The sequence below is a fragment of the Leucoraja erinacea genome, chromosome 11 (genome assembly GCF_028641065.1).
Source record: "Leucoraja erinacea ecotype New England chromosome 11, Leri_hhj_1, whole genome shotgun sequence".
Lineage (NCBI taxonomy): Eukaryota > Metazoa > Chordata > Chondrichthyes > Rajiformes > Rajidae > Leucoraja > Leucoraja erinaceus.
Window position 1 is genome coordinate 45,864,047 of NC_073387.1, and position 11,782 is coordinate 45,875,828.

Consider the following 11,782-nt stretch of genomic DNA (forward strand, 5'->3'; position numbering starts at 1 on the left):
TTTTTGCTTTGATTGGAAAACACAGATGACCCGTGACAAGTGGTTGGTTGCTAAGATACAGGTGCAGGGTGAAGGTTTGATCAGATTCAGCCTTGGTTAACTAATTACATTTTTGAATAGATATGAAAAATAATTGTACAGTATATTTATATTTTGAAGTTAGACACAAAAAGCTGGAGCAACTTTTTGAAGAAGGGTCCCAATCTGAAACTTCACCTAAGGCTGTAAGATATAGGACATAGGAGCAGGAATAGGCAATTTGATGGCCTATCCCAATCCATGTTATCCAGAGATGCTGCTCCAGTATATTGTATCAATCTTAAAGAGCTTCCTCGTGTGGCACAGCCTTGGCAACTGGAAGAAAAAGCAAATCATCATCTACTGATGAATGTGGCTGGCACTGGGTGGTCAGGCACATCTGCCATGTGATCAAGGGTCATTCTACTGAACCACCCCCTTATCTTCTTTGCTTTGAAACTAAAGAGGATGAACAACTTTCTACTCATGCTAAGGCTTGTTGGAATATAGCACAAAGTTTACCTGAACATTCCAAGCATCAGAATCTGTTAATGATTTGGTGTTATATTCCACAATGATCACCAAGTGTCATTTTGGTTTCTATCCTGTGATCCTAAGTTACAGCCCATCAGCTATGGTTTTCCATCACAGTGCTAAATTTAGCAGTCGATCGATATGAAATTTTAAAAAAAGTACAGTATTGTGCTTTTTTCAGCAAATACTTTTAGACTTTGCTTAGTTCCAGACTGGAGCAGGAATGTAACCATCTTTATAGTGGCCCTGCCATAGTGGATATTTTTAAGACAGAGATTGATAGATTCGTGATTAGTAAAGGTGTCAGGAGATATGGGAAGAAGGCAGGAGAACAGGGTTGAGTGAGAAAGATAGATCAGCCAGGATTGAATGGCGGAGTAGACTTGATGGGCCGAATGGCCTAATTCTGTTCCTATAACTTATCAACATATGAACTTATAAGTTACTGCATTACAGCACTAGAGACCCAGTTTTGATCTTGACTGCTGTCTGTACGGAGTTTGTACATTCTTCCTGTGACTGCATGGATTTTCTCCTGGTTCTCTGGTTTCCTCCCACATTCCAAAGACATGCGAGTTGATAGGTTAATTGGCTTCTGTGAATTGTCTCTAGACTGTCGGCATGATATAATGTCTTTAAAGTTTCCATGCAAGTGAAATATTGTATAAATTGGGCGATCACACTGAATATTTCACTTGCATGGAAACTTTAATGAGATTCCATACACCCACCACCCTCTGTATGAAAAAGTTACCCCTCAGGTTGCTATTAAATCTACGCTGCTCACTTTAAACTTATGTCCTCTGGTTCTCGATTTCCCTAATCTGAGCAAGAGACTCTGTGTAGGTATGTTACAATACTTACCTTCAGCGGCACTGCAATTCTGCCACTGGCCGTGTGTGCGATTGGGGGGGGGGGGGGGGGGGGGGTTAAAGCGCGTTTTTTTTCCGACCTGGTCCTGGATTATATTTGTTGGAGTGCAAGATGTTGCTAAAGAATCATTCCGACGGCCGTTCTGTGTGTTTTTTTTTTTAATCGCCCGACAAGTTAATCGCTGGAGTCATTTTAAAATCAGCTTCTGAAGCCGTCAATGCCGACAGCGGGGCTGGATTTTACGTAGGGGACGGGTAAAATAAAGTAGTTTATTTTTATGCATAAAAGTGTTTCTTAAGATGCATTTAATTCACATTTTAAGTTGCGAAACGTTGATTTTTTTTGCCCGAAGAACCGGCTGTGTATTTGCTGCCGATATGGGGGCTAAAATCACCGCAACCTCAGCATTCCAAATGGTCCCGTTCCAGAAAAACCCACAGGCAAGTTGATTTAAATGGCCCTTAATTTACAGGTAATAAACATTAAATTCCTTCCATTTGGCCTATAAACCCATGACAATGAGATTTAAAAATTATGTTATATTCTGAATTCTTGTGTGAATGTTATTTGGACACTTAGGCTATTTAAAAATGTTAATCTATTCTTAAGAAATGGATAGATGTTTAGATCTAGTAATTGAATTTTGTAACTAGCTACAATTAGGTAACTAACTAATTATATGCTTTAATTTCAAGTCATCTAAATAAGATTGTTTCATATTTGTTTCAGAATGCTTCAATCTATAATAACGGAAAATTTCTTTCAGTTCTCTTAAATTTTAAGAAAGTTATGGGCTTTTAATTGTCCTCGATCACAGCTTTTGTGTTAAGTCAATGGAAAAGCAATAGGGAACAAGATGCTAATTTCCGAGTATGAAAATGGCCATAACTTTTTTAATACTGAAGATATGAAAGTGAATTAGGTGTCAAATTAAACTTCTTTTTATGCTTTATCTGATGGGATAAATTGCAGGCTTGATTTTTAAAATCTCAAAATGTTGTAACATTGCTAGTTAATTGCAACTCTAAAATGAGCTCCTCTCTACAATCACTCACACTGCTAATTTCAGAAGTTTTGAAATAAATCCCACACTTGAGCAATTCTAGCTTTAATAAATTCCTTTGTACTGCCTTAAATAAATAAAGCAGGCTCTAAAAATTCAAAGTTGTTCATAATATGTAGCCGTATATGTAACCAAATGTGTAGGGTGGAACTGCAGATTCAGTTATAATCTGAAGACTGACACAAAATGCTGGAGTAACTCAGTATGAAAATGGCCATGACTTTTTTAATACTGAAGATATGAAAGTGAATTAGGTGTCAAATTAAACTTATTTTTATGCTTTATCTGATGGGATAAATTGCAGATTTGATTTTTAAAATCTCAACATTTTGTAACATTGCTACTCTGTGCGTCTAGCCGATCTATTCCTCTCTTTGAAACCTGGTCTGTATGTTTCAGCGATAGAAGTTGCTTTCTAAAGAAGCAGCTCCGGTGATATTTTCATGCGTTGCATAAGTCAACGCTTATATTTTCCCCATTATAATTTTTCCATGGCTAAGTCAAAGCGAGGGAGAACAGGGGGAAAATGGTGAGGGAGAAGGGGGGGGACACTTAATGACACGTGGGTATTCCAACAACACAATGAGTAGTTGCCATCAGTTCTACAGACTGTGAGATCGGTGAACTGTTTACACAAAGCCACCCATAATTTTTCTAATAAAAATTTGTGGAGGATTTTTATAAAAATGAAGTTAACAACTCTTAAGGGATAAATTATATCACACATATTTCACTACTTTCAGTGTGATGTTCTCCTTATTTACTGTAATTTATGAAGCTTGAAGGTTACTATCTATCGATGCAACTTCTATTATTAAATAATGAAAATAAGCAGAGCATGTTGATAATGGGTAAGTACTCCCGGACTCGGGCGAATCAAGATAAGAACTTACTGATCAACACCTAAACAACTTCACATGCTGGAAATCTGAGACCAAAGCAGAAAATGTTTTTTTGTACTACTTCATATTGCACTATAATCTTGCACCTTTCTGCTGATTTATATTTGTTGTATTTATTGTTATATTCCACATTACTGTACACCAACTGTTTACCCTGTGAGCTTCATGTGAATAAGGAATTTCATTGTACTCTGCTTCATGTAACAACATATGAACACCATACATCTACATTTAATGCCAGCTCCATTCACAGTACGATGAAGCCCAGGGGAGAAATTATTATCTCCCAGAGGAGGTGCACAACATGGAAGGGGGTAAGTAGGAGATGCCCATCTCCCCAATAATCTAGTGAGATTATGGATGCACACACACACACACACACACACACACACACACACACACACACACACACACACACACACACACACACACACACACACACACACACACACACACACACACACACACACACCCACACACACAAGACACACACACACACCCAATACCATGAAGGATATGGTCACAGGCCCTCCAAATCCAGGCATGTTCCTGACATCACAATTCCAGAAGCCTCAGGGCAGCCAAACAACTGACCATGACTTTGGTTGACTCAACCAAACAGCCTGAAGACGGATCTCACCCGAAATGTGACCTATCCGTGTTCTCCAGGAATGCTGCCTGACCTGCTAAATTAATCCAGCACTCTGTAATTCTGCCTGTCCAACTTTTCCTTCCTTTATTTCAAAGGCTTCTTCACACTAATCTCTTTGATCAAACTTTTGGACACCTATCCTGATGTCTCTTATCAAGTCAAGTCGTCAGGTTTATACACATACGAGATGTGCAGTGAAATGAAAAGTGGCAATGCTCGCGGACTTGGTTTGGTTTTAAAATTTTGGTTTAAAAATTGGTTGGTTTAAAGTTTTGCCTGTTATTTCTCCCGTAGGTCATCTTGGGACACTGTACTCTGTGGTATAATGTCCAAGGGCTTTATTAATGCAAGTTGTGCTTTTACATATCATGCTGGTACTTAAAGCTAAACAAATTCTTAATCCTGCTATTAACTGATTTGAACAGTTCAGGAATGTAGTTACACACACCCAAGTGATTCCACACAATAAAGTATGAAGATTTATGAAGCACCTCTGCTCAATCCCATGCAGAAGTTCCTCAGGAAATTTTAAGTGAAGTATATATTGGAAGGACAATATTTGGATTGGGTAATGGAGTCAGGGTTTATGCTGGAGACCCTAACATCATGATACATTTTCCTGTCAGGAACCAGACATTTTGTCATAAATTTGAAGGATAGTAGGCCATAATAAATAAACTATTTTTGTTTAAAAAAAAAAGACACATAGTGCTGTAGTAATTCAGCGGGTCAGGCAGCATCTCTAGAGAAAATTGATAGGTGACGTTTCAGGGGGTCCCGGTCTGACACGTCGCCTATCCATGATCTCCAGAGATGCTGCCTGACCTGTTGAGTTACCCCATCACTTTGTGTCTTTTATTGTAACTCTGCATCTTGTGACTGCAAACCATTTTTGTATATGGAACTGAAAGAAGCGTTATACAGTGCTTAATAGAAGCTATTGACACATTATGATCAAATGTTGCCAAATATCATGTTTTTCACTGTTTACTCATCTGGCATTTTAATAAAGCCCAACCCCAGTTAGTTTTAAAATTAATCAACAGATTAGCCATAAATTATCATATCTAAAAATAAGTTTTTTGCGAAACAAAGTAATATGTTATAGGTATTTTATTGGAACAATTGACAAGATGTGTGCAACCTACAGAATGAAAAGCTGAGTAAAATACAAACATAGAGTGACAGAATTATAGATGTACAATGAAGTCCTCTAATCACATTGCATACAACATGCTAGCCATTACTACGTCAAATACACTCATAATCAGCAGATAGGTTTCATACTGGTTCACATTTTGGTTTCAGAACAACAGACATGTAAACAGTAGGACAGTTAATTAATAACCTAACTTGTTTCTGACATTTTGTGAAATATAATTGATGTTCCACATATATAAATATTTAAAGTAGGATGCATAATTTCAGATTTTTTGTTTTCGAAAATCACTTGAGGAATATCACACGTGGTAAGCTTCTGATGGTTCTCTTAGATCACTGTAAACAAACATCCCTGTCAAGTTCATTGGCATGATATGATATACATTATTTTATACTCTTGGGTCAGATTCTACTCTTGGCAGTGCTCACAGCTGATTTTCTATTATGAAAAATATATGACCCCGCCTTTCCCCATCCTCCCAGTTGGAACCTGTGAAAAATACGGGTGGATTCTCCACGCTGAGAACCACCCTTGTTTCCCCTTAAATTGTGCCTTTTCTTCAGGTGATGGAGATCCATGGATGTTATCATATTGTGTTTACCAATAAAGTGACTGTGAGTAGGGTCTTAAAAAGCATTGTGTATAATGCGTACATCAATTTTCTAAGATAAATGTTAAAGACTAGAGGACATAGCTTTTTCTGTGTGCTTAAGCAAAGCAAGAATTTCATTGTCCTATACAGGGACACATGACAATAAACTCACTTGAACTTGAACTTGAACTTTAAGGTGAAATGGGCAAAATTTAAAGGAGATGAGCAGGCAATTTTTTTACATAGAGAGTGGTGGGTGCCTGGAACGCGCTGCCAGGAGTGGTGATGGAGGCAGATACGATAAAGGTATTTAAGAGGCTTTTAGATAGGCACATGGATATGCAGGGAGTGGAGGGATACATGCAAGCAGAGGAGATTATTTTCACCTGATACCGTATTCAGCACAGGCATTGATGGCTGAAGAGACTGTTTCTGTGCTGTACTGCCCCTAATTATATGCATTAAATAATGCACCAGGTTCAGATTGAAAACTTCAGTTCAATGTAAATGTTTCTGACTTATCTCCAGCACCAAGTATTTAAATTGCATCTTCTTATCGATCTTGTGATTTAGAACAGAAAATAAATCAGAATTAGGAACATTTGGAGACCATTTGTCTCATCAATGGTATTTTCCTGCACATTCCCTATATCCCTTGAATCCCCTGATCTACAGATATCTATCTATCTCTGTTTAGGATGAATTCAGGCATGAAACTTTCACAGCCCTACAGCGTAAAGAATTCCAATGATTCTATTTCCTAATCTCAGTGCTAAATTATCTGCCTTTATACTGAGACAGTGAGCATTGACTCCATATTCCTCAGCCAATGGAGATATTTTCCTTGCTTCCAGCTTTTTGTGCCCTGTAAGAAGTCCATAAGTTTCAATAGGTTGCCCACTTCTTCTTTTCCTAATGGTCAGAGCTATTCCCTCCTGATGGGTCAGGCCCACCATTCTAGGACCTGGCTTAGCAAATCTTGTTCTTTCTTGGCAAGTATATCCACTGGTAAGGAGACAAAACTGCAGATGCGATCTCACCAACTCCTGCTAAAACTGCAGTAAGACATCTTCACTCCTCTACTCAAAACCTCTGATAATAAAATCCAACATTCGATGTCTTCCTAATCGCCTTGTACACCTTGTTTGTTTTCAGTGACTTGTGCACAATGATATAAAGGAGCCTTTGAACATCAACGATACTCAAACCCTCACCATTTAAAAAATATTCTGCTTTTGTTTTATGAATTATTGTATATAACTTCATGTTTTCCATATTATGTAGTGTTTGACATATTCTAATCTACTTATTCAACTTGTTTATGTTTCACAACTGCATATTGTTCTAACCTTATAGACCAATTTATTGTGTGGGACTTTATTGAAAACCTTCTGAAGATCTCATAGTCTACATCCCATTGATTCCCTCTATCTATTCTACATCCTCAAAGATGTTAGCTAACCATAATTTTCCTTATAAATCAATGCTGACTGCTCAATCCTATCGTTCTTTTCAGCAGAGCTCTATTATCTAATGTTTTGTCATACTGTAGATTCCAGCTTTCGGCATTGTCAACTTGAAGAGTACTTTATTTTTGGAATTGTAATAAAAGCGATTATCCTATTGATAGTTCTAGACATCAAAATATTTTCTGCTGATTTAAAACTGGAGAAAAAATGCCAATACTAAAATATAAACTTTAACATTCAACAGCCTTCATCTTGGTAACTCAAAGACTCAGCCTACAGATTTTGTCTTCAGTCATGCCTGTACTTTGTTTCAAGTCGTCGTTGTAGTATTTTGTTCTACGGAATGTAATTCAATCCAACTTTATTTCGTTATAAACAGAATTGTATGTGCTTTGGAATGTTTGCAAGCTCATACGCTATTCCTTAATTAATTGGATAAAAGTTAAAATAACATGTAATTGTGACTATTAGAATATATCAATAAAACAGTTTTACACTGATTTTAGATATATTAGCTTTATAAAGAAAAATAAATATTTCTATAGCCATAGACAGGGTAGATAGTCTGAACCTATTCCTCAGGATGGAAAAAAATCAAATACTAGAGGGCATAGGTTTAAGACAAGAGGGGCAACGTTTAAAGGAGATATGCATGACAACCTTTTTGACACAGAGATTAATGAAGGCCTGGAGCGTGCTGCCAGGGTTGGTGGTTGAGGCAGATATGCTACTGACATTGAAGAGACTTGGATAGGCATAGGGATATACAGGGGATGGAGGGATATGGATTCTGTACAGGTAGATAAGAAATTGTATTGGCATCATGTTTGGCTCAGACATTGTGGGTTGATGGGCCTGTTCTTGTGCTGTTCTGTTTTATGTTCTATTGTGTATTGTGCTGGATCACACCAGCCCCAGCCCACACCTGACATCAAAAGGCCTCTTCCATTGTCTCCAAATACCTCGGATGATTTTCTCCCACCAATTAAAAACTATAAATACATGGCCCTCATTTAAGTAGACTTTGATCTATTGGAAAATGTGAATAATTAAGCTTTTTTTTCTTTGATGGATGTGTTTGCGCATCAAAGTTGGATGAAATTTTAAGAATTTATGACTTTTAATTATTTGTAACAATAAATTCAGAATATTGGAATGGAATAGTAATAATAAAAATATTGTCTTTCTCTTCAATGTGAATAATAGAGAGGCCTACACGGACCATCAAGTTATCTCGACCCAAAACGTCACCTATTCCTTCTATCCAGGCATGCTGCCCGTCCCGCTGGGTTACCCCAGCATTTTGTGCCCATCAAGTTGTAAATTGGCAGGACATTGAATAGTTAGTATAATTAGCTTTATAATTGTTTAACTGTCCTACTTAAGATATTCTTCCATTAACACCTTCCATTTCTCTTGTTAACTCAGGTTTAAAAAGTCATCAGAATCTTAGATAAACTCGCTGTATGAATTGTTAATGTCATTTAACGCCCTTTCTGAGTGTGATGGTAAAACATGATTAATTTGAATGTTGCCCTATACCTTTGGGGAGGAATTGTTTAATTTCAGCGAGCATCTGGATACATCTGTGTGTATGGCTGAGAGACCGATATTTTCATACTCTTCTTGAGTAGAATGGTATTTGCAGCGAATTAGCATATTTAAATCCTTCTGAAAATTCTTATTGAGGAATCCATAAAAGATGGGATTAATGCAAATCGATATCATTGCTGCCAAGTGACATAGTGTAAATACAAGATTATACTGGCAGTTCATCAGAGCTTCATGATTCCAATCATAGACAATATTAAAGATATTTAGTGGCAGCCAACAGACTGTAAATGCCACGACAATTGAAACCAGCATCAAGTTTATCCTTTTACTTTCACTCACCCGGTTTTCATTTTCTCGCATTTTATCCGCCATGCCGTTTCTTTTCTTTAGGCATATAAAGATTTTTAGGTAGCACACGAATATAAAGCAGAAGGGAGCAAAATACTGAAGTACATGGAGACATGTTGTAAAGACCAGCCTATCTAATTCTGAAGGCCAGATCTCAATACAGACAAATTTATCTTTGTAAAATTCTGAGTGCGAAGAGACATTTCGAAAAGGTTCATCGGTAAGCAAATGAAATGTGATGAAAGGAAAGGAAATTACTAGGGAGATGAACCAAATCAGCACAATTCCCCAACAAGCCTGGGAGACACTAGGCTTCCAGCCACGTGGGTTTACAATTAACTGGTGCCTTTCAATAGCAATCAAAACTAAAGAAAATATAGACACTGTAACGGATACACACTGGACAAATGAATTAGCTTTGCACATAACATCTCCAAAAATCCAATAATCCATCAATGTATAGACAATAGTGAAAGGAATGCACATGACACAGATAAGAATATCAGATACAGAAAGATTTGCAATCAGGATATTGGTGACGTTATGATTTTCTTTCTGTTTGGTTATGATGAAGATAAGGCAGAGATTACCAAAGAGTCCTACTATAGTTACTGTAACATATGCAAGAATTAACAGGAACATTACTGGTGAAGAAGATTGGCAAGAATCAAAATCTGCAAACTGAGGCTTGGTACCATCATTGATAACCACAGAAATATTTACACTGTGATTGTACATTGATTCTTCCATTTTACCTCCTTTCATCATTCAGTCAATTTATTTACAAAAATCTTTATGCCAATTGGGAGAACACATTCACAAAATAATGATATTCACTTCTTGAATTTTATTCAGCTTTGCTCTTCCGGTTCCTATCAACTTATCCTGCCAATACAGAACAAAACAAGATTAATGATGTATAATCTTAATGAAGTTTTATTTTAGCAATTTTCTCTTGAATGCAATTCATACTTTTTAAAACTCAGTCACTCTTCATGAAAAGAATCGAAAGATCTCTGTCAGTTGTGATGTGATTTGCATCATTATAGCAAGTTTTGTTAACAGACAAAAGTAATTTTATTGAACATTATTCATAAAATTTGTAGTCCGGGTTGCGCCAGCGATAGCTGCCTCGCCAACAGTCTGTCTGTCCCTGCCTTCTTTGTATTTTAATAGTATGTATTAAAGTATTTTTGTATTTTTAATGTTCTTTAGCTGGTTTTATGTGAGGGTGGGGGGAGCTTGGGGGAAACTTTTTCTAATCACTTACCGTCCGCACTGCGGCCTAACATCGAGCAGTTGGCGGCCTTTGCTGGAGACCGACTTTTAAGAGCTACCATCGCGGGGAGCCTACGGGACTTTAACATTGTGGAGCCCGCTGTCTCTGGTCAGAGACTGACTTCGGGAACTCCAAGCCGCAGCAGCTTCGATCGCCCCGACACGGGAGTTTCGACCGCCCTGACACGGGAGCTTTGTTCGCCGGCTGCGGGAGTTTCGATCGCCCCGATGGATGGTTCGACTGCCCAGACAGTGGGGATAATAAAGAGGAAGATGATTGGACTTTTTTGCCTTCCATCACAGTGAGGAATGTGGGGAATCTGCTGTGGTGGATGTTTATGTTAACTTTTATGTAGTTGTGTGTCGTTGGGTTTTTTTTCGTATGGTAATTCGTATATCACTGTACCTTAATTGGTACATGACAATAAAAGACCTTTGAAACCTTTAAAACCTTTGAAAATATTGATTTTTTTTTACCAGACCACCATATTTATTTTCAGCTTAGTACCATATATTTCTTTTAGCCGCAGCCTAAATTTTCATTCACAATATCTCACTTCATATGAATGTGTTGATCAAACATTTTGGTTGATGCAAATAATAAACACCTCTTTGTGATGGATAAATTGAATTGCTTAACTAAAAGTCAATAGTCATAGCTTCCCCTTTAGCTTTGGGGAGTCAAAAGACACAAGATATTCATAATGCTCGTAGCACATTTGGCACTTGTAAATTACAAATCATTATGGAATGAGGCAAATCAGAAATCACTGGAACATTTACTTCACTGTTATATCTTGCATTGAATGTTGTACCATTTATCTTTAATCTGTGCACTGAGGATGGCTTGATTATATTCATGTATAGTCTTTTCTTTGACTGGATAGTGCGCAAACAAAAGCTTTTCGCTGTACCTTGTTACAAGTGACAATAATACATTTAACTAAATTAAACTAATCCCTGATGATATTTCTCCCTGTACCTTCACTTGCAATAAAATCACAGATATTCCTCAGTTCAAATTCTTTATTGAACTGTAATTCATCTGGTAAGATCCAGCAAACCGGAGCTTACATGGGGGAAGCCACCAAACTGGTCCTCACTTGGAGAATTCAGCAAACGAGCGATAATGACAGACGCGATCGGTGAGGCCGATAGGAGAGGAGAGGGAACCGGGGTCTGGGCGAACCGCGCCCTCGAGGTTGGCGTTGGTTACGACCGCTCCCCCACCCCCCCCGAGGCACAAAGGCAGATGGGCAAGGACAGCATAACCGGGAGACGGCAACCTTATAATACCTAAAGCGTGGACTGGACTGTGAAAATGGTGTCAAAACATG

At 37.8% G+C, this 11,782-nt stretch overlaps 1 protein-coding gene across 1 annotated transcript; it reads right to left on the minus strand.

The window, feature by feature from the left end:
• Positions 1-7,608: 7,608 nt before the first annotated feature.
• On the minus strand, positions 7,609-10,352 carry LOC129701359 (neuropeptide Y receptor type 6-like). Its single transcript, XM_055642493.1, has one exon. It carries the CDS (start codon positions 9,933-9,935, stop codon positions 8,802-8,804), a length of 1,134 nt encoding a protein of 377 aa, XP_055498468.1. The 5' UTR covers positions 9,936-10,352; the 3' UTR covers positions 7,609-8,801.
• Positions 10,353-11,782: the final 1,430 nt, after the last annotated feature.